This window comes from Octopus bimaculoides, chromosome 26 (assembly GCF_046866305.1).
Source record: "Octopus bimaculoides isolate indiv1 chromosome 26, ASM4686630v1, whole genome shotgun sequence".
Taxonomy (NCBI): domain Eukaryota; kingdom Metazoa; phylum Mollusca; class Cephalopoda; order Octopoda; family Octopodidae; genus Octopus; species Octopus bimaculoides.
Genome location: NC_142953.1, coordinates 9,404,995 through 9,429,837, shown reverse-complemented (window position 1 = coordinate 9,429,837; position 24,843 = coordinate 9,404,995). Strand labels below are relative to the sequence as shown.

Sequence of the window (24,843 nt, the reverse complement as noted above, 5' to 3'; positions counted from 1 at the left end):
TGGTGGTGGTGGTGGTGGTGGTGGTGGTGGTGGTGGTGGTGGTTGTTGTTGGGGGGTTGGTGGTGGTCTGTACTCAGTGACACCAATACTGTCTTCAGTTCCTTGTATAGCCCCTTCCATCCAGAAACTGCTTACTCATTCTTCTAGGAAGCTTTCTTATACACATGTTAGAAATAGCAGCCAAATGCCTCTCGAGTCATACCCTATCGTTTTAAACAAAAGATCTGTTGGGGAGAAAATTGTCAAGTATTCCTGACATACATACATACAGAAGGACAGGATAGTCAGCCTGAACACCTTCCCATCCGGAATCTCCTCTTCTTCCTTCCCTTCTATCTTCTTTCTTTCGTCTTCTTCACATCTGTCTTCATAGTCTCTCCTCTTCTAAATCAAAATCTGTAGAGCATAAGACAAACTGAGTACAGCAACAGGCAAAAGGAGTACAATAGTAGACAAAATTGCTGGCCTTGTGCTAAACTTAGAAAGGATTATTATTGTTATTATTATCATAAGCATTATCCAATTTAAATTGGTGAACTAGCAGAATCATTGACATGCCGGACAAAATACTAAGTGGCATATTGTCCATCTTTACGTTCTGAGTTCAAATTCCAGCAAGGTTGACTTTGCCTTTCAGGTTTTGTGCCTTTAGTAGAAAGGATTATTATTATTATTATTATTATTATTATTATTATTATTATTATTATTATTATTATTATTATTATTATTATTATTAAGGCAGCGTGCTGGCAGAATCGTTTACATGCCAGGCAAGATGCTTAGCTGCATTTTGTCCATTGTTACATTCTGAGTTCAAATTCTGCCCAGGTCGACTTTGTTTTTCATCCTTTCGGGGTCGATAAATTAAGTACCAATGAAACACTGGGGTCAATGTAATCTACTAGTCTTCTCCACCCCTCCAAAAAAATTTCAGGCCTTGTGACTTTAGCAGAAAGGATTATTATTATTATTATTATTATTATTATTATTATTATTATTAAGGTGATGAGCTGGCAGAATTGTCATCATGCAAAGGCATGCACACGCACGCATGCACACACACACACACACACACACACACACACACACACACACACACACACACACAACACGACTGACTTCTTTTCTCAGTTCCTGTATACCAAATCCACTCACAAGAATTTGGTTGACTCAAGCAGTTCAGCGAAAGGGACTGATAAAATAAGTACCAGCTTAAAAAAAAATAAATAATACTGGGATTAGTTCATTCAACTAAAAATTCCTCAAGGTGGTGCCCCAGCGTGGCCACAGTCTAATGACTGAAATAAGTAAAAGATAAAAGATCTCTATCTATCAAGTAATCCATCTATCTGCCTACTCACAGATCTCACCTACAACCATGTACCTCTTACCTACCTTTCTATCTACCTATACATTTACCTACCTATCTAGCTATTTATGAACATACCTATTTAAATACCTACATATCCACCCACCAACCTACCCACCCTCTCAGCTATCTATATATGTCCAGTATCTAATTGTATATAACTGCTATCCCCCTTTCTCTCCTATCAAGCATATAAACTGTATATATATGTATATATATATATATATATATATATATACACATACACACACATACACACACATGTATATTTATACATACACCACCACCATCAATCTATACTTCTTGTAATACTCACCAGATGTCTCTGTAATGCAGTAATCTCCATGGCAGCCAACAGCTACACTCCCACCCCACTCTTACATAATGACACACCGACTTTATTATTATTATTATTATTATTATTATTATTATTATTATTATTATTATTATTATTATTATTATTATTATTATTATTATTATTATTATTATTATTATTATTATTATTATTATTATTATTATTATTATTATTATTATTATTATTATTATTATCCAACACAGTACTGCTCTGCCAATGTTTTTAATTAGATGTCTTGCCTGGTGCACTGTGCAGATGGCCATTGCAATATGCACTTGCACTGAATGGACAGGAGACTGGGGTGGAGGTGAAGGGTGCTGTGGGAGTGGGGGTATGTGTCTCCACCTCCGGCTTACATTTGTGACCTTTTCCATGCAGTTCAACTACAACCACAACCACCACCACAGTTCAACTGTAGGCCATACCACTGCAACCATAGTTTAACTAAAAACTCACCGTCACACAACCACCACTACCACACCACCCTCTCTACTGCTGTACAATCCTGCACCCACACACCACCTCACCACCACCACACACCATTCTTTGTTATTGAAACCATTCCTTGAATACAATATATCATAATGATATGGTACTGTTGTTGTTCTCCTAGCTCAGGACCTGTATGTATGATGCTGGTAGTGTTTCGGGCATCAGCTTTGTGCGTGTGTGTGTCTAAGCATTGAATATTACATCTACAAGCTTAAAGTGGGGGTGCTGGTATTTGTCTACGTAAGTCTGAGTGAGAGACAGAGAGATACAAACGGCTGAATTCCATATAGCATGGTGTATTTGCCAGAGCAAAAAACAAATTTAATATGTTTCATCATAGTTGCAGGCAAGGCTGTGTGGTAAGAAGCTCGCTTCCCAACCACATGGTTCCAGGTTCAGTCCCACTACCTGGTACATTGGGTAAGTGTCTTCTGCTATAGCATCGGGCCGACCAAAGCCTTGTGAGTGGATTTTGTTGATGGAAACTGAAAGAAGCTTATCGTGTTTGTCCATCCACATTCGCTTGACATCCGTTGTTGGTGTGTTTGCATATACAGCACCGGTTCATTTTAATTGAAAATGGCTTGTGTGTGTTGAGAAGTTTGCTTTGTAATAATGGTTTGATCTCTTTACATGGTGTCTTGAGCAAGTGTCTTATACTACAGTCTTGGATCAAACCAATCTTTGGAGAAATGAATCTGAAGAGACGGAAACAGTGAGGCAGCCTGTTAAGAAGATGCCCACTGCTAGCTCTGCCTCCCCAAGACTACTTGTAACAGCAAATGACTGAAAACTGCAAGTTAACCTAGGGAAACAGCCGAAGGTCCTAGAATCTGTCGCCTCAACATTATTAAGACCGAATATGATGCTGATCTCAGAAGCATCAAAGTAGGTTGTTCTCTTGGAACTCTCCGTGCATTAGGAGGTCTGCAGTGAAGAAGCTAACAAGGGCTGGAGGAAATATGCTGAACTAGTGGAATTGTGGCAAAGTAATGGCTGGCAAGCAAGGAGTGATCCCATCAAGGTGGGATGCAGAGGGTTTGCAAACTACTAGTCCCTCTACCGAGTTCACAGTATGTTTGGCATTTTAGGTCCAGTAGGCTGGAGGGCATTGCAGGGACCTACAGGCTGGGGGTCGGGGGCATCAGGTTGGCTGTGGAGGCAGCAGAGGTTGTTTCAAGGTGGCTGTGGATCAGAAGGTTCAAGTCCTGGAAGGGGCAGTGCTCCCAGGGGTAGAACTAACTGAACACAAGGTGGGGGCTAGATCAACCCTGGGCGGGTCACCTGGGGTGGGGGAGGTCTCTAATATTGAAAGACCCAAAACACCTAATGACCAAAGAAAACATCACTGATGATGTGTTCAGATGCATTACAGGAGAGTGTATGGAAAAAACCTGTAAATCAGAGAGCAGGCTATGTCACATAGTCTGTTACAGGGATCCTACCTGAGGACTATGGAATACTCAGCCACTTGCACTGTAATTTAAGGGTTAGGTTAATCAAACAACTGGAATTGCTCACCATTAAAACAAATAGTAGATACATGTGTGTGTGTGTGAGTGCTACAGCTATACATACATTTTATATTCATATTGGGGTATGTATGTTTGTGTGTGTAACAGTTAATATATACACTTCCTTGTATTGGTAGATATTGGTAGAGGAGGCAGCATAAATATATTCATTTTATACTTGTGACAGCATGGTTGTTAAGAAGTTTGCTTCCCATCCATGTGGTTTTGGGTTCAATACCTTTGTGTGGAACCTTGGGCAAGTGTTTCCTACTATAGCCCCATGTATATGTTCTAACTGTACTGTATGTTGATATTGATGAAAGAACTAACCTCAGGCATGCGTATGCATTGTTAGTTATTGATATGAGCAATGTGTAACACAATGGCAGATAAGGAGAATAAGAGAGACTTGTGGGTGGCAGTATTCAGGGAGGGTTGATTTCAGGTCAGGGAATTTACCACAGAGGGACCTTTTAACTAAATCTTGTTACCTGATGTTTCCTTTAGAATTTAAGAATTTCTCTCCTTCCCACTAAGACTAACAGGATGTCAGAGAGAGAGGGGGGGGCAGGATGGGTGGGAGCTGAAGTCACTCCCACTGTTATAAGCAGCAACACTTCAGAGGGAGAGAAGAAAAGAAAAAGGCCACTTGAGAGAGCCAGACTGACAACAAAAGGACACTATAGAACAATTGACCTTCTTCAGTAGAAACTGTCTGTGTCTATTTAAACATACTTACAGTCAAGAAAGACATGTTTCAAGTGAGTTTTAGCACATTATTTATTTATAGTCAATAGAAACAACCAAACTGCCTAGGAATGCCCTCTTCTCTTTCCTCTCTAGTTCTGCCTGCCTGCTGTGGAGAGTGTCTTGTCAGATATCAACTGTTCAGTATTGCTGCCTGGTAACTCCTTGGTAACAAGGAATGGCAATTAAATATAGTTGGAGATCAGAAGTTAACATGTTTTACACTCTAAAAGCTAATTATGGCTACATAGTGTTAGTGTGTGTGTGTATGTATGTATGTATGTATGTATATTATTATGTTTATATCATTTCCGCAGGCACAGGCGTGGCTGTGTGGTAAGAAGCTTGCTTCCCAACCACATGATTCTAGGTTCAGTTTCACTGCATGGCACCTTGGGCAAGTGTCTTCTACTATAGTAGAAGCCTAGTGCCGCCTGACTGGCCCTCGTGCCGGCGGCACATAAAAGCACCCACTACACTCTCTGAGTGGTTGGCGTTAGGAAGGGCATCCAGCTGTAGAAACTCTGCCAAATCAGATTGGAGCCTGGTGTAGCCATCTGGTTTCACCAGTCCGCAGTCAAATCGTCCAACCCATGCTAGCATGGAAAGCGGACGTTAAACGATGACGATATATATATATATATATATATATATATATATATATATATATATATATATATATATATATATATATATATATATATATATATATATATATGTGTGTGTGTGTGTGTGTGTGCGTGTGTTCATGTCTGTGTTTGTTCTCCCACCACTGCTTGACAACTAGTGCTGGTGCATTTATGTCCTCATGACTTAGCAGTTCAGCGAAGAGACCAATAGAATAAGTAACGGGCTTTTAAAAAAAGAGTAAGTAGTGGTGTCATTTCATTCAACTAAAAACTCAAGGTGGTGCCCCAGAATGACTGCAGTCTGACTGAAACAAATAAAACATAAAAAGATATATATATATATATATATATATTCTTTCTTTTTTCTTTTATTCTTTTACTTGTTTCAGTCATTTGACTGCGGCCATGCTGGAGCACCGCCTTTAGTCAAATCAAATTGACTCCGGGACTTATTTTTTGTAAGCCTAGTACTTATTCTATCGGTCTCTATTTGCCGAACCGCTAAGTTACAGGGACCTAAACACACCAGCATCGGTTGTCAAGCGATGTTGGGGAGACAAACACAGAGACACAAACATATACATACACACATACATACATACATATATATACATATATACGACAGGCTTCTTTCAGTTTCCGTCTACCAAATCCACTCACAAGGCTTTGGTCAGCCCAAGGCTATAGTAGAAGACACTTGCCCAGGGTGCCACACAGTGGGACTGAACCCGGAACCATGTGGTTCGTAAGCAAGCTACTTACCACACAGCCACTCCTACGTCTACATATGTATATATATATATATATATATATATATATATATATATACACACACACACTCATAATGTAAATAGGTAGATAGAATGAATTTGATGTTGAGTACATTTGACAACAAGGTTTTGGGAGAAATTTCATCAGACACCACACAGTGATTAAATTAAGTACTAAAAACTATGATAGTTTTCACCTCTAGGCAGGCTCTAACTAATCCAACAGAGTGAGGACCACAAGTGTTCCGGATCTGACCATCATGTCTTTTATTTACGCAGGCATGATATATTCATATACAATGGGGTGCTGAAAAGTTCCTGGCTTTGGGCAAAAGAAAACACGGGAGGATCTGTTAATTAGGATTTTATTCAACATATTCACACTTATTGCAGCGGTTTTTCTAACCCCTGTAAAAGAACTCTGAAGGGTGAGCCTTGAACCAAGCCTTTGGCGAAACCCTTAAAGCCAGGAACTGTCCAATGCCATCTCCCATGGGACTGAATGATCTAATTTTGTTTGTTATATGGGATTGTAAGAGTACAGCATTAACACACCTCCACATATAACCAACATAACAGCTACCAACACATCACCACCACCACCACCATCAGCAGCAGTAATCACTGTACTTTCTTTTCCTCCTCTCCCCTTCCATTTATAATTAGTTGTGTTCATTAAAAAAGAAAAGTCTGATGACTTCATTAACTGCAAGTAGTTGTGTTTAAGTACTCCTTGGTTTCTGGAGTCCTTGACATCCTCTTCAATTGGTTTGTGGTTAATCTACTTGCCACCCTGCTGTTGCTGCTGAGAGCTTGCCTCCTCTTCCTCCTCCTCCTCCTCCTTCCCTCCACATCATCATCATCATCTACAACAACAACAACAACAACAAAAATGAGAGATTCTGTGAAAATTAATTGTGGAAAAACAAAAATCTGAAACTGTATGCATTCAAATATCATTTCCTGTTCACTTCTCTCAGCTGGGTGTGTGTATGTAGTGCGGGGGGTGGGTGTGACGTGGGGAGTAGATTGGGATGGAATGGCATAGGGGTCAGTAGTGGGGATGGGGGTGGAGGAGAGCAGGGAGTGTGATAAGAAGGGTTTGTTCAAAAATGTCTTCCTCCTTGCATTAAGACTTTTTTTCATTAATTGTTTATAACAATTTCTCTATACACGCATGCATACATAGCAGCTTATAAAAAGGAGTACTGGTGGTATGTCCAAGTGGAAACCTCAATAAAATGTAAGCACAATAGATCTGACATTGAGATTAGGGATTGAGAAGAGAAACTGTGTAGAGTTGTGAAAATCAATTGCCCAGCAGATGATATAACATAAGGCTAAAAGATAAGTGAAAAGGAAAATACCTTATGCTGAACTGTTGAGAAATCTGCAGTTACTCTATCCAGATTACAAGTTCAGGTTTATACCTGTAATTATTGGGGCACTGGGATATATAATACACTGCCTAAGTACCAATCTTGAGAAATTAGGTTTCTCAAAATCAGAAAGGAGAAAGCTGATTCGAGGATTGCAGGTCCAAGCCATCACTGGAACTGAACATTTGTAGAACTTTCCAGAAGTTTATCGTTTAGGTATATATGCACATACACAAGCACTGACTCTAAATATTGCACACATATGCAGATACATGCGAAAATACCCTGTCAATGTTGAAAGTTCAATGAAGAAGCTTTGTATCTAGGTTACAAACCAGCTCTTTCTCTATTGGCAAAAAATCTTGAGGTAAAACTGATTAATGACATACCTAAAAATTACAGCCACCACCAAATTAAAACACAAGTGGCTAGATATTGTTTTGTGGACTGCAAGAAAAAGATTTGCTCTGTTGTAGAAATCAGCTGCCCTTTGACACCATTGTGGTCAAGAAAATTCAGGGGAAAGAGGACATTTGGGGACCATTGTTAAGGCATTTGCAAGTACAGTACCATTGGTAGGCTGGTAGTGTATGTTCTAGATCTTATATATATATATATATATATATATATATATATATATATATATATATATATATATATATTATAAACAACCTTAAAAGCACCAGCTGACCACTTTTTCTGTCTTCTAAAGTTTCCCCATTTTCTAAGCTCTTTTCACAGCTATCCCACATTCGAGATTTCCTTTATTTTTCTGTGATATATGTGTGTATGTGTGTGTATACACACACACACATATTTGACTAATACTTTATTTCCTAGACCCTACATAGATAAAAGGCAAAATTGAGCTTGGTGAAATAATAATGACAACGTTTGACAGGAGTTTACCTTATCTGGAAGTTGTAAATTTTTGTTTTTTTCTTAATTTCAGTATCCAAGACAGAACAATAAGAATATTTTCTTGAGGAATCATTGGTCTTATGGTGGAGAACATTCTCAAGAAAGCCAGGTAAGTTGGTTTTTATCTCACCGTTGTTTCCTCTCACCTCTCACATTCTGTAACATACCTATATATATATATATATATATATATATATATATATATATATGTAACCACTGTTTCAGGCAGGCCAATGAAGGAAACCTTTCTACTTGTAATACCAAATTCTCCTCAAACCGCACTCTACTGTCTTTAACAACCATTTAACATTTAAACCAGCCATCGCCATATTTTGCCCAAATAGTTTGCCTGTTTTATTTACAAACTGGCCATATTTGCCCTCTCATACTTACCCTAAAACTAAACAAACACATCATCGAAATTTCAAAGTTATGAGATAGTGCATGAATAATTGAGAACAATGTGAATAAATGAGCATTATATTTGGCAAAATAATCTGAATGTGAACAGATTTAACCTTTTGGCATATTTCTCTTGAAATACACTGGTTTTATTTTTATTTATTTTCAAAATTATGAATAATTTATTAAAATAATTTTGTCGTTATTTAAGCTAGTGCTTGAAACATAAATCAAACTAGATTTTTGTTGGAAGGTTTTAATTTAGATCTCTTTAAAACAGGAAGTTTTGTGTCAAATAACCAGGAGTGGCGTCAGGCAGGTTGATATAAAATTAAAGGAAAGGACACTACAGAATAATATGGATTGACCATCATTACTTTGTTGCTGTTGTTTAACTGAGATCAGTCCTGATCAAACAGGTATAGGATCAGATGCATTCCAGATGTGACCAAGCAGACAGACAAATAATCAAATGCATTCAGCTCATCTCACCTCCACCCCCACCCCCAACCACACCCCACATGTTCAGTGTATCTAGGACTTCATTATCAAATGTATAAGTTTAGTAGTTAATTGATATAGTACCTAAATAATGTAATGTTCTGTTTATATATTTCTGGCCGAAATAGGATTAATGTAATGTAATGTAATATAAAGCTGAAGCAAATTAACACCAAATATACAGTGTGTGTGTGTGTGTGTGTGTTTATTGGCTAAACTGGCAATATGACCATCCCCAAGTACAACATAATGTAATGTTATTTCGAAGTTATTACATATGAAAAATGTTGAGAATTTTACATGTCCACTGGTTTTCTTATGTAAATCACATGACTGAGAATATACGATCAATATACTCACTTATACGTTCACATATGATTACATATACAAACCAGCCATCAACTGTGAGTGAATTTGGCTAAGAAACATGTACCATGCTTTTGTGAATTATGCCACACCCTAACAGTTGAGGGAACCCGTGGAAGAGGTAGGCCCAGGAAGACCTGGGCTGAGGTGGTGAGGCAAGACCTTCGTACATTGGGCCTCACCGAGGCGATGACTACGGACCGAGACCTTTGGAAATGGGCTGTGCGTGAGAAGACCCGGCAAGCCAAGTAAGATCGTTGCCAGTGCCCCTGGACTGGTTCTTGTGCGGGTGGCACATGAGATGCACCATTTTGAGCGTGGCCGTTGCCAGTACCGCCTGACTGGCTCCTGTAGGATTTTCGAGCGAGATCGTTGCCAGTGCCCCTGGACTGGCTTGTGCGGGTGGCACATAAAAGACACCATTTCGAGCGTGGCCGTTTTCGTGCGGGTGACACGTAAAAGCACCCACTACACTCTCTGAGTGGTTGGCGTTAGGAAGGGCATCCAGCTGTAGAAACTCTGCCAAATCAGACTGGAGCCTGGTGTTGCCATCCGGTTTCACCAGTCCTCAGTCAAATCGTCCAACCCATGCTAGCATGGAAAGCGGACGTTAAACGATGATGATGATGATGATGATGATGTCTGCTGCCTACGACTGGGTGCTGAAAAGTTCCTGGTGTTAAGAGTATTGGAGGCCCAATTTTCCAAGTTCTTTTACAGGGTTTAGAAAAACTGAAGGACCACTGCAATAAGTGTGTGAATCTGAGAGGGGAACATGTTGAATAAAATTATAATTATATAATTAACTGATTCTCCTATATTTTCTTTTACCGAAAGCCAGGAACTTTTCAGCACCCACTTGTGTGTGTGTGTGTGTATATATATATATATATATATATATAAACAAAAGTAAATGAGTATATGCATATATACGTACAGGTATGTGCATACCGACATCCACCTGTATGTATAGGTGCATATCTGGGTACAGGACATTGCACACAAACGTAGACGAGAACACACGAGCCACATAGAGAACATTCTACTTCTTCAGCTACCCACGTTTTAACACCGGCGTTTCGACGAGCTTCGGGCAGGACGCAACGTTAAAACGGCTCGTCCCATGGATCGCAGATTAAATCTGTATACGCAAATTAAATCTAGCCATGGAGGAATGTAGTGGCGGACGAAAAACAAGACAGGAAAACAAACAGAAGGCTTTACGGCCAGACGAGAAAAATTATGTGTGTATGAACGCGATGAGGCACGGAACCGAGAGAGACAGTGGTAGCGTGTGTTACTTGGCGAAAGCCAAAGAAGGAAAGGATTATTGACCGGAAGCATGTGACCATGCCGGTGTAAAGGGAAGAGAGAGAGAGTGGTAGAGGGAGAAAGAGAGGGAGGAAGTAGAAGAATGGTGAGCAACGAGAGGAAAAAAGAAAGAGAGGAAATACGAGGGGGAAAAGGAGATACGTAGTAGTAACAGAGGAAGAACAAGAGGGGTAAGGCGAGATACGTAGTAGTACAGAGGAAGAACGAGGGGGGGGAGAAAGGAAAGAGAAAGAGATAGAGTAGCGTCGGAGGATAAGTTTACGAACTACTTACAATTTTTGTGAGACGCTGCGTTCAATCATGTAAAAACAAAAGTAAATGAGTATATGCATATATACGTACAGGTATGTGCATACCGACATCCACCTGTATGTATAGGTGCATATCTGGGTACAGGACATTGCACACAAACGTAGACGAGAACACACGAGCCACATAGAGAACATTCTACTTCTTCAGCTACCCACGTTTTAACACCGGCGTTTCGACGAGCTTCGGGCAGGACGCAACGTTAAAACGGCTCGTCCCATGGATCGCAGATTAAATCTGTATACGCAAATTAAATCTAGCCATGGAGGAATGTAGTGGCGGACGAAAAACAAGACAGGAAAACAAACAGAAGGCTTTACGGCCAGACGAGAAAAATTATGTGTGTATGAACGCGATGAGGCACGGAACCGAGAGAGACAGTGGTAGCGTGTGTTACTTGGCGAAAGCCAAAGAAGGAAAGGATTATTGACCGGAAGCATGTGACCATGCCGGTGTAAAGGGAAGAGAGAGAGAGTGGTAGAGGGAGAAAGAGAGGGAGGAAGTAGAAGAATGGTGAGCAACGAGAGGAAATACGAGGGGGAAAAGGAGATACGTAGTAGTAACAGAGGAAGAACAAGAGGGGTAAGGCGAGATACGTAGTAGTACAGAGGAAGAACGAGGGGGGGGAGAAAGGAAAGAGAAAGAGATAGAGTAGCGTCGGAGGATAAGTTTACGAACTACTTACAATTTTTGTGAGACGCTGCGTTCAATCATGTAAAAACAAAAGTAAATGAGTATATGCATATATACGTACAGGTATGTGCATACCGACATCCACCTGTATGTATAGGTGCATATCTGGGTACAGGACATTGCACACAAACGTAGACGAGAACACACGAGCCACATAGAGAACATTATATATATATATATATATATATATACGTAGGTGGCATGTGAAAAAACATTAGAACGCGGTTATTGCCAGTGTCGCCGGACTGGCTCCCGTGCAGATGGCATGTAAAAAAACACCTTTGAGCATGGTCGCTGCCAGAACCGACTGACTGGCCCTCGTGCTGGTGGTACGTAAAAGCACCCACTACACTCTTGGAGTGGTTGGCGTTAGGAAGGGCATCCAGCTGTAGAAACTCTGCCAAATCAGATTGGAGCCTGGTGCAGCCATCTGGTTCACCAGTCCTCAGTCAAACTGTCCAACCCATGCCAGCATGGAACACAGATATTAAACGATGGCGACGATGATGATATATATATACATATATACAAGGAGGTACTGAAAAGTTCCTGACTTTAAGTGTGTTGTGAAAGTCCTTGTTGGAAGCCCAAACTTCCAAGTTCTTTTACAGGGCTTAGAAAAACTGATGGGCCACTGCAATAAGTGCGTGAATCTGGGTGAGGAATATGTTGAATAAAATCATAATTAACAGATCCTCTTTACCCAAAGTCAGGAACTTTACAGCACCCTTTCATATGTAGTTGGGAGCAGGTATAGACCTCCTTTCTACTCTCCCACACTTTGACCTAGTGGCACTATGCAAAGTGTGACATGTAGAGAGAGAGAAACAGTTTGTATTCATTTTAATTACAGTGTGTCATCCTCCCCCATGCCCAACCAGTGTGTCATTTTTATGGCGCTGTAGTGCTTATTAAAACATCAACACCAAGTTGCATTGTTGGGCCCTGACAAAGCAGTTTCAGAACTGAAAGCAAATATTTCTTGTTTTGTGTACAGGAGTGCAGAGGTGAGACAGAAATGTCTTCCACTTCTGTCTGCTTTGATCAAAAACTGCTTGATTTAAAATCAGCAATAAGGTAAAAACTGATGTTGTGTTTGTTGTTCGTGAACTGTTTGGTCTGTTTGTGGAATTTAATGAAAGATGGCTGCCTTTTCTCTCTCTTTCTCTCTCTTTCTCTCTCTCTCTCTCTCTCTCTCTCTCTCTCTCTCTCTCTCTCTCTCTCTCTTAGAGAGGTACATTTATTCACACACACATAACACACCCACACGTGTGTTTCTATTTATATAGATATGTGTGTGCATTTATGTATATATAAATATATAAATGTATGTATACATACATACACACTTATGCTCTCTTTATATATATCTAAATATATATATATATATATACACACACACACATACACCCATGTATATACATGTGTGTGTATATATATATATATATATATATATATTTATATACACACCATATCTATCTATGTAAATGCATATATGTTGTGTGTATATAAGTATATGCATAAACAGACACACGCTCACACACTCATCATTCTCTCTCTTTCTTTCCCTCTTCTCTCACTAGTTCTCTCTTTCTTTTTCCCTCCTCTTTCTCTCTCTCTATAAATATATATATATATATATATATATATATATATATATATATATATATATATATATATATATATACATACATACATACATACATACATACATACATACATATATTAGTTATTAGTTATTAAGTTACAGCTGCAGGCAATATTTTAGATATTATTATCTACCAAATGTTTAGCTAAGTCTTCATTTAAAAGCTTTTTCAATTCAATTACAAAGCCCCTATGGCTTTGTTCTGTCAAAGGATTGATGTTTAATTAGCGACAACAAATTATGTCTGGCTTCTGACAAGCGGCTTTATTTGAATTTTCGTTTTCTTTACATTTTCTTAGGTTGTCTAGGTCTGCCAATGTAGACATTCCTTAATTCTTTATCTCTGTCATTTATTAACATTTCAGTCGCCAGTTTGTTGTAGACTGTTCACATTCAGATTATTTTGATACCCAGTCAGATATGCACATTTATTACTATTCATTGCTTATGCAGAGCTCTTGACTGCAGTCAGTGTGTGAACCCCTCAAGCTTGACCTCAATTTCTGTGTGGTTCCTTTGACCTTCATCTCAGTCTGTGCGTGGACCCCTTGACCGTGACCTCATTCTATGTCGATCACTTGATCTTCATTTTAATCTGTGTATGGCCCTTGACCTAAATCTGTGTGTGGACCCCCTCAACCTTGACCTCAATCTGTGTGTGGATCCCTCAATCTCAACCTCAATCTGTATGTGTAGCTTTCGACCTCAGCCCCAAACCATGTGCAGCTGACAACCTTAATCCGCTCCCTGTGCACAGCTCACAACCCTCGTCCCCCAACTGTATGGAGATCACAACCCCCAGTCCCTAACTGTGTGGCATTCACAACCTCAGCCCCTTAACTGTGTGAAGATCACAACTTCAGCCCCTAAATGTGTGACACAAACTGAGCACCACCACCATCTCTGCTTCTCTAAATTTATTTGAAATATCTTCATTGATGTTTTACATCCAATTTCCTGTCTGAGAAATGTCCAGCTGTACAAAGTTAATTTTACAGAACTGTACACATTTAAGACCATTTCGTAATAGTGTGGCTCTCTGCTCAGCTCTCTTTCTCTCTCTCTCTCTCTTATATTGTAGTAGCTGTGCCATATTAACTATCTTTTCTTACTTTCATTCATTTCAGTCAGTTGACTGTGGCCATGCTGGAGCACTGCCTTTAGTCGACCCCAGGGCTTATTCTTTGTAAGCTTAGTATTCTATCAGTCTCTTTTGCCGAACTGCTATGTTACAGGGACGTAAGCACACCAGCAATAGTTGTCAAGCAATGTTGGGGGACAAAAACACTCACACACAAACACATGCACACACACACACACACACATATATATATATATATATATATGACGGGTTTCTCTCAGTTTCCATCTACCAAATCCACTCACAAGGCTTTGGTCGGCCCGAGGCTATAGTAGAAGACACTTGCCCAAGGTGCCATGCAGTGGTACTGAACCCAGAACCATGTGGTTGGTACGCAAGCTACTTACAACACAGCCACTCCTGCACCTATCTATAACCATTTCACTTGAAATTATATTGTAATAGCAAATATTTACTTCACACTATTTCTATGACACTCTCATCAGTTTACTTTTCAATTAAACATTGCTCTCTTCTCTTCCTCTAAGACATTCCTCAAATACTTTCATCAGCTCCACCATAAATGCAATTCACCCAACCTCATTTGGATTGTCTGGTTCACCTGATGTACGCCATTTGTCTGAGTCAAGCATCTTGAAATAAGACTTTTGATCCATTTGTTGTTGATCCATTTGTGGTTGACCAAAGACTTGTGAGTAGATTTATTAGATGGAAATTTAAAAAAGCCCATCACATATGTATATATGTGTGTCTTTGTGTCTGTGTTTGTCCCCCACTACTGCTTGACAACCAGTGTTGGTTTGTTTACATTCCAATAACTTAGTAGTTCAACAAAAGCAACCAATAGAATAATTACCAGGCTTAAAAAAAAAAGAAAATGTACTGGGGTCAATTTGTTTGACTAAAAAAAACTCTTCAAGGCTGCAGTCCAATGACTGAAACAAGTGAAAGATAAAAGATTATTCTGAATTAGTCATGCACTATCTTGTAGCTCTGAGATTTCAATGATGTGATTGTATACTTTTAGAAATGACATAGTAGGTAGGTGTAAGAGGCCTGATCTAGCCAGTTTGAGTATAGAACATGTGGAATATTTGGGCCTGAAATGTCTTGTACAAATGCCAAAGAGTTATGCAAAGGTCATCTAAATTAAAACCCTAATCAAAGAATTTTAATTGTTTTTTTTCTTCTTTTTGTTTTGACTTAATTCTTTACTAAAACACACCGTAGCCCCACACCCGGTCCCCTTCCTTTCCAGTAAACCCTTTTGGTGCATATAGAACTAAAAATCATTTATTTCCAAGTGCAAAATCTTTTCTCTTCCTTCTGTACTGTACGTCACTCCTTCTCACCCACCCCCGCACTCTGCTTCCACTTAAGCTGAAGAGGAGGCACTCATTTTTCATTTTTTTAAATTGTGTTTACAGCTCACCACTCCAGTTCCTGTTTTGAGCATAGACAAATAGCATTTGTTTTTGATTCCTGTTGGTATTTTTAATCTGCTAATACATCTATTATTATTATTATTATTATTATTACTACTACTACTATTACTACTACTTGATTATTTCAAGTACTCACAGCTCTTAGGAAGTCTTACTATCAAAAAAGATATCTCAGCTGTTGATACTATATATATATATATATATATATATATATATATATATCGACTTTAAAGAGAGCTCAAAATTGATCCATTGAAAATACTTTATTATAATAAAGTATTTTCAATGGATCAGTTTTGAGCTCTCTTTAAAGTTGATATATATATATATATATATATATATATATATATATATATATATATATATATATATATATATACACACACACAAAAACTCAACTGTGAGTATTTTGCTAAGATTGTTAACAGATACTATATTCTTTTGACAAATTTTTGGTGTAAAAAAATATATTTAAACATATATATATATATATATATATATACACACACAGACACATACATACATCCGTGTGTGTAAATATATACTCAGACACACGCACATTCATCATTTGTGTCTCCTCCCTCCCTTCCAGATCAGATCATATAATGGACCCAATCACAGCAATATAGTTTTGCAAAGTATCTGTGCTTGATTCCAGCGTTTTACACACACACGTGTACGCACGTCCGTGCATGCACTTATGTTATTATTGATTAATTAATTAATAATAAAGACAACCGATGTCTGTTTTTATAGGCAGAACGAACCTCCCAAAATACAATGTAATGTATTATGTATATATGTATGTACATACCTAACATACATGCTTGTGCATGTCTAATGCCTGTAGGCGGTGGAGAGAAAGAAGAAGAAAAAATCCAGAATATTTATTAGATATTCCTTAATACAAGAAACTGACAGATTTGTTGAAATATAATGTTCTACAGAAATTCCTGCCGGCACTGCTGTCATCATCACCATCATCATCTTTGCTATTATGGTAATCTTCACTCATTCACTCACTCACTTCGTTCATCAAGCTCTGTAACCCTGTAGTGTTGCCTGCTGTGGGAGTCTCTGTGGTCTCTCTTCCACTTATTACCCACTCCCAGCTGACAATCAGCTCTGTGCTCCCCTTCCCCATCCCCTGCCATCATTTCCATCATCATCATCATCATCATCATCATCATCATCATCATCATCATCATCAGTATTGTCAACATGCCCCCCCCCCTCTTTTTCTTTTTTGCTTCTTTCATATTCATTGAATAGCCAAAAACTAATGTTTTCTCTGCACAGCTGTCTCTCCAACTTCTTAAAGCAGCTACCTACCTCCTTCTGTACACTACCTACCCTACATACCTACTGGAACCCAAACAGCCCTTTACACTAAGTAGTATAGAACACACTGTCCTCACTGACATACTTCTGCCCCAGTTTTCTCTCCCAGTTCTCCTATTAACCTAAATTATTACCTTTCTCTGTCCCTGATGTACTCATTAATTTAGCTAACTCTTCTGAACTTTAAAATTATCTGGTGACCTCTGTTCCAATTATTTATCATAATGACCTTCATTGATTTGGACTTAGTAAATCCCTAAGTGTAAAACCTTCAGTCATTTGACCTTTGTCCCATTTCCTATAACAGTCCACACTGACATGTTAAAATCCTCCTGGATCTGACATCCATCTCAGCCCCTCCCTTCAATGGTATACACTCAGGAGGACTTAATACTCCCAGGGCAAAACCCTCACTGACCTCTGTCCCTGTCCTTATAACAGTTCACCCTTACATGGACTTCAATAAGACCACAGTGTGAAACACTCAGTTGTAGTTGGTTGGTACTTTATTTTATTGATCCCAGAGAGGGGCAAACAACAATGTTGACTTCAGTGTGATTTAACTCTTTCACATTTGGATTACTCTGTCAAATATAATGGCTATTTATTCACATTGTTTTGAATTAATCAAGTATTATCTCGTAGCTTTGAGATTTTCATCATGTGATTTGTTTACTTTTAGTATGACATTGTAGGGTTGATGTGAGGGATCTAGACAGTTTTGAATATAAAGCAGGTAGAATATTTAAGTCTGATATGGTCAGTTTAAATGCTAAAGGATAAATGCATAAAGTAATAAGTTTGGAAGCAACACCATGAGGTATTTTGTCAGCTGCTCTCGCAATTCTGCCAGTCCGTGAAGGATTTCTAACTGAGGCGTGAATTCACTATTTTTGGAGAGCATGGTTACAGTCAATAATGATAATAGCAATAACCCTTTTCCTTTCTGTTATAAGCACAAGGCCTGAAATTATGGGGAAGGGGCCTAGTCAATTACATGGACCCCAATGTTTCACTGGTACTTATTTTATTGAACCTGGAAGGATGAAAGGCTAAGTCAACCTCAGAATTTGAACTCAGAGCATTGAGACAGATGAAATGCGGGTAAGCATTTCACCTGGCATGCTAATGATTCTGTCAGCTTGCATCATCATCACCATCATCGTTTAACGTCCACTTTCCATGCTAGCATGGGTTGGACGATTTGACTGAGGACTGGTGAAACCAGACGGCTACACCAGGCTCCAATCTGATTTGGCAGAGTTTCTACAGCTGGATGCCCTTCCTAACGCCAACCACTCAGAGAGTGTGTAGTGGGTGCTTTTACGTGCCACCGGCACGAAGGCCAGTCAGGCGGTACTGGCAACGGCCACGCACCGTAATAATTATAAGAAGAAGAAGAATCATGATGATGATGGTTTATTTTAGTGAAATAAAAGTGGGGGTTGGAGGACATTACAATGGCAAATAACACAAAGGCAGTGTGTGAGTTATATTGATTGTGGAAAATCAGCCTGAAAAATTACCAATAGAAACTATTACAATCGACTGAAATGGGTCTAATCAGGAAACATCTCAATGCTCAGTCAGGGAACAACCCTATGTTGTTTTGTATATCTCAGACTGCCCTCACTACCAAAGCACGGTCTCATGACCTCCAGGCTTATATTTCAGAGCAGGCCCCCATTCAATTCACACAAGCCGTGCTCTCTAGCCTTCTCGTTTTCCTCTTTAAGTGGTACTCGAAGTAATTGATGAAGGCTTGGCTGAAGAGGAAAAAGCACTGTCCTTAGTCCTCTGTGTTGTGTTGCTCACTCACAACACAACCTCTTAATGCAGTCTATTTGAATGAATTATAGGTTCATGTTTCATCAGTGCTGACATCACCATCCTACCAACCCCGTCTCCGTTCGCATTGCTCACATCTTTCTCGAGTGTCTGGCATTCTTCATTAATATTAGTATGTCATAAAAGACATCAGTGCCCTTACTGAACAGTAGTGCAACCTCTCTCTTGCATCCTTCTCAGCATATTTCAGAGGTCTTGTAAAAGTGCCACTTGTATACGTGGTACATTGTGTGTGTGTTCTGGCAAAGGGAGAAGGAGTGGTATATATATATATATATTATTATTATATATATATATATATATGTGTGTGTGTGTGTGTGTATATATATAATTTTTACTGCCTACCTACCTAACCATTTCTCTGTAAGTGGGGTGGGCTTGTGAAGGTAGTTGTAATGAGGTGTTATGCATAACATTACCAAATTACTAGAATTTCTCACCAGTCTTTCATTATAATGTCAACAATTTTAGGGAGAGAATCACAAGCAATGTGGGAAAAGAGGTATTTGCTACAAGCTGCTTACTTAACCTCAGCTGTTTTCTGGGGCTAAACCCTGCTTGCCTGCCTGTTGTCTTTCTCTATATGTATGTGGTATAGGAATACTTGTATCTGTTTAATGCAGACTGTCAGAAAAAAAAAAAGAGTACTCAGTACCATAAAAGAGATTAATGATATACTTTATTCGGGTGGAGTTAGACTTGTGCTACTCTGAGTTTTACCTGTGGGCGCACAGAATCTTCAGGCATGTAGTCATAATTTGACTGAAGATTCTGTGCACCCACAAGTGAAACTCAGAGTAGCAAGAGCCTGACTTTACAAAATAGTGTGTGTACAGCCTTAGGGCTGAAACATGTTAAAGAATAAAAGTATATATATATATATATATATATATACATATATATATATATATATATATATATATATATATATATATATCTGACTGATAGAATAAATGTCAGATTTTAAAGAAAAAAAATAAGTACTGGGGGTCGATGTGTTTGAAATCTTTCAAGGCAGTGCCCCAGCATGGCCACAGTTCAGTGACTGAAGCAAGTAGCAGAAAATAAAGATAAACATTCTACACACACTTAGATACACGTATCTCCACACACACACACACACTTTCTCTCTCTGTCGCTCTCTCTCTCTCCCATATATACCAGCTGCTGACCTTAGATATTAAACCACCATCAGTGTAATCTTGCCTTTTTAGCTGTTGATTTATGGTTTTTGCAAGAAATGCATACAGCTGGCTATTAAATATTAGCATCTTTATTTTGTCATTGCCACATGTCTCAGAGGAAACGGTCTTGTATTACACCGACCTTCCAAAGGAAACGGTTTTGTCTTATACCAACCTTTTACAGGAAATAGTTTTGTCTTACACTTACCTTCTTCATGAAACTTTTATGTTACACCAACCGTGCATAGGATTTAGTTTTATACTGCATCGACCTTGCAAAAGAAATGATTTTGTCTTATACCAAACAATGCACAACTTAAAGTTTTTGAAAGTTTCTGCAAATACTACGCATCAGTTTTGGTGATCTTTTATACCAGACCTCACATATTATAGGCACAGGTATGGCTATGTGGTAAGAAGTTTGTTTCCCAACCACATAATTCCAAGTTCAGTCCCACTGCATGGCATCTTCGGTCAGTGTCTTCTACTATAACCTTGGACCAACCAAACTGAGAGTATCCTGTCATATTACGTGCAGGCATGACTGTGTGGTAAGAAGTTACTTCCTATCTGCACCATTCTGGGTTCAATTCCACTGTGTGGCAATTTGGGCTGACCAAAGCCTTGAATGGATTTGGTAGATGGAAACTGAGAGAAGCTCATCATACATATAGATATAGATATGTTTGTGTGTTTGTGTCCTGCCATCACTTTTCATGAAAAGACACGGAGGGACAAAAAATTTGACCATATTTATTTATCTTCTGTCCTTTACTTGTTTCAGTCATTAGACTGTGGCCATGCTAGGGCATCACCTAGAAAACTTTTTAATCAAGTGAATCAACCGCAGTACTTATTTAGTTTTTTAGGCCTGGTATATATTCTATTAATCTCTTTGCCGGACCACTAAATTACAGTGACATAACACACATACACACACATAACTAGCTGCTTGCCCAAGGTGTCACACAGTGAGACTTGAATCCACACTCATGTGGTTGGGGAATAAACTTCTTACCACACCGGTGCCATATTTATTTTATTTTATTTACTTTGGTGGTAGGTGGCACTTGGTTTTGATCAGTTTGAGAACTACTGTTCTGGATCACTTTTTAAAAAAGCCATTCAATTGATTGGCAAAAGACTCACTCTTGGACACATTGTGACCACTGGACAACTGATCTGTTAGTGTCTTCTTCTCTTTGCTTCTTCTGCCATTATACTAGAGCAGCCTCTGCTCTTCTGAACTAGCAAGATGCCTACTAACTCCCCCCCCCTCTCTCTCCTTGACCATCCAGTGCATCCTCTCATCATCCTTATGATGTTTAATTCTCACCCAAACCCAGCCCTTCCTCCCCACCACAATGCAGGCCACTGAAATTCAAACTCCACTCCATTGCCCCCACATTGACCTATGAGGCTACTAAAAGAGGTCGTGAGTACTATTCTCTCCTTTTCTTCTCTCTTACTAATTAATATAAAGAAGAAAGGCAACTTCTTCCTCCTCACTAATTAATATAAAGAAGCAAAGAAACTCACCCTCCTCCTCTTCTCTAATTAATGTAAAGAAAAAAAGGAAACCCTTGCTAGCAAATGCTTCTCATTTGTCTTTGTTAACGCTAATTACTTCCATTGTATACAGCCTTTCTACATATATGCACTTTCTTTCTTCTCTCTTCTTTCTCTCTTTCTCCTTATCTCTCTCTCTCTCTCTCTCTCTCTCGCCATACTCTCTCCCTTCTCTTTCCTCTTTGCTCTCTTTCCTTATATCTTTCTGTCTCTCTTCCCTACTTTCAGCCAAACTCCTTCCATAGTTGTCTGAACCCCTTTGCCATTTAAACTGGCCTTATTGAGCCCAAGATATTCTGTTTTGTTTTTTATGTTCAAAACAACCAGATCCGGCCTCTCAAACCTACCTTACAATGTCATTCTAAAAATAAACAATTGCATCAACAAAATCATCGACACAGCAGTTGTGGGTTGGAAGAGTCCTTGTGACAGGCCCCGCACCAGATAGCTGGACGTGATTCTGGAAGATCTCCAGGAGCTTCACGTTATTTTGGAGGACGCAGAGGGGCTGGCACAGGACTGCCATTGATGGAGAGCACTAGTGGACCTGGTCAGCTCTAAGCATGATGATGTCTCTGGGACCACTAACCTGGGATGACCCCAGCCCCGCCAAGCAAGAGCATGAAGCCAAACCAAGTCCTCAAAATCTCAAAGCTATGGGATAATGCATGATTAATTCAAAACAATGTGAATAAATAAGCAATACATTTGACAGAGCAATCTGAATGCTTAAAGGTCATGGCCCCAGTATTTATTTTTCATCTCAAAGTCTGCTACCTATTTTATTGGTCTCTTTTTGCCAAACCACTAACTTATGAGGATGTAAACAAACTGACAGCAATTGTCAATCAGTGGTGGGGGACAAAGACACACACAGATATGTGTGTGTGTGTAGACACATGGCTTGGAGGTTAGGAGTGTTTCACTCACAATAATGAAATCATGGTTTCAATTCTCAGACTCGCTTCGTGTTTTGTTCTTGACCAAGACACTTCATTTCGTGTTGCTCCTGTCCTCTCAGCTGTATATGAGTAACCCTGTGGTGGATAGCCTTCTGATCTGGGAAAATGTTGGCCTGCTTGCCTGGCCAATAGACAATACAACACATAGGTAACTAGACACTTTGTTCCTCAATCAACATTACCACATATATATGCCCAAACTAAACTAAACGGATATGTATGTGTACATTTACACACACACACACATATATATATGTAAACACACACACACACACACACACATTTACATATGTATATGTGTTTGAAGTGGTGTACAGATATTGTATATTGTGAAAAAGGAGGCAGTCAGAATTTTGTATAATCCTTTATTAGTGCTTTCATTCATTTACAAACTCATCAAGGAAAAATCAAAATGGTGAAGACAGAACATTTTGTTGTTCATTTATATAAATTGGATGTTTTTTTTTTTGTGTGTTTAGAAGAGGAGAATGCTGGGTTTTTTGGGGGGGAGGGTTTGGAAAAAGAGAGAAAGAAAAGCAAAGCAGTAGGGAGGAAAAAATATGTATATATATGTGTGTGTGGGTGTGTATGCATCTATATGTATGTGTGTATATATGTATACATGTATGTGTATATATATCTGTATACATACACACACAGCATATTTCATTTAGTTTCCACCTACCAAATCTACTCACAAGGTTTTGGTTGGTGCGGGGGGGGGGGGGTATAGTAGAAGGCACTTGCCCGGGGCTGAACCCAGAACTATGCAATTGGGAAGTAAACTCTTACTACGCACCCACACATGCACTTATACGCATATGCTGTAGGTTCTCCCGATGCAATTGTGTCTATTTGTTCTTTGAAAGAGAAAGAAAGAGCGAAAGAAAAAAACGGAAAAGGAGTGCGGGGGTGGGGGTGGGGGGAGAACCGATTGTTTTCTCAATAAAACTGATCTCTGGTGATTAGTGTAAGTAGATTAGAATCTGCTTTGATGTCTATAACACCTTCTAGCTTGGCTTAGCTTCAGCGGCCTTGTAATGATAGCGTTGCTAAATTCATTATATTCCAGCAATTAAAGTGTTCGACATCAGTGTTGTTTTAGCATCTCAATGATTGCTTTGTGTGAATTGCTGCAATTTAAAACTTAATTTGCCTGACTAGCACCACCACCACCAACAGCAGCAGCAGCAACAACAGCAGGTCTGAGCTCCTCTTTGTTTCCCTCTTTTTATCTCCTCTCTTTCTCTTTTTCTCTCTCTTTCCATGTCTCTTTCTTTATTTGTTTGTCTGTTTCTCTCTCTCTCTCTCTCTCTCTCTCTCTCTCTCTCTCTCTCTCTCCACTTTCATTTGGTTTGAAGAAACAGCACCCTTAATACTTAGCTCATTGATGCTGTCAAAGAAAAACCATACATCTCTCTTTCTCTCTCTCTCTCTCTCTCCCTCCCTCCCTTTCTCTCTCCCTTCTCTCATATACACACACACACGTGTAATATGTGTGTATTTGTATATATATATGTATATATATATATATATATATATATATATATATATGTTTATGTTTATATGTGTATATACTGAAGTTCATAGATTTGTGTGTATATATATATATATGTGTGTGTGTGTGTGTGTGTGTGTATCTCTCCCTGGTTGCTAGAGGCATTATCAGTTGAGCTCCGGATTAATATCAAGTGTTCTAACATGGATATAAATAAAAATGCTTAATCTGTTGTTGTTCTATTTTGAATAGAAGATAGGATTACCCGAGCTACTTAAAATAACGACTGCTTCAGTTTGTGGTGGTGGTGGTGGTGGTGGTGGTTCGTAGAGGTGTTGTTGTTGCCTACTGCATTATTAATGTCACTGAGAGCCAACTGTATAACCAGTTCACCACTTCTAGTACTTATTCATAAGTCCACAGCACTAGAGGCCACTTATAGGCAAATCTGGTGCAGTTTATTCCGT

General features: G+C 39.1%; 1 protein-coding gene across 6 annotated transcripts in view; it reads left to right on the top strand.

The window, feature by feature from the left end:
* Positions 1-24,843, top strand: part of LOC106868878 (uncharacterized) — a 702,504-nt gene that overhangs the window by 461,115 nt on the left and 216,546 nt on the right. For all 6 annotated transcript variants that reach the window (XM_089342546.1, XM_089342545.1, XM_089342544.1 and 3 more), the window contains one exon: positions 8,208-8,285. In XM_089342546.1, the coding sequence (XP_089198672.1) occupies positions 8,208-8,285 (78 nt within the window). The remainder of the gene's footprint in view (positions 1-8,207; positions 8,286-24,843) is intronic.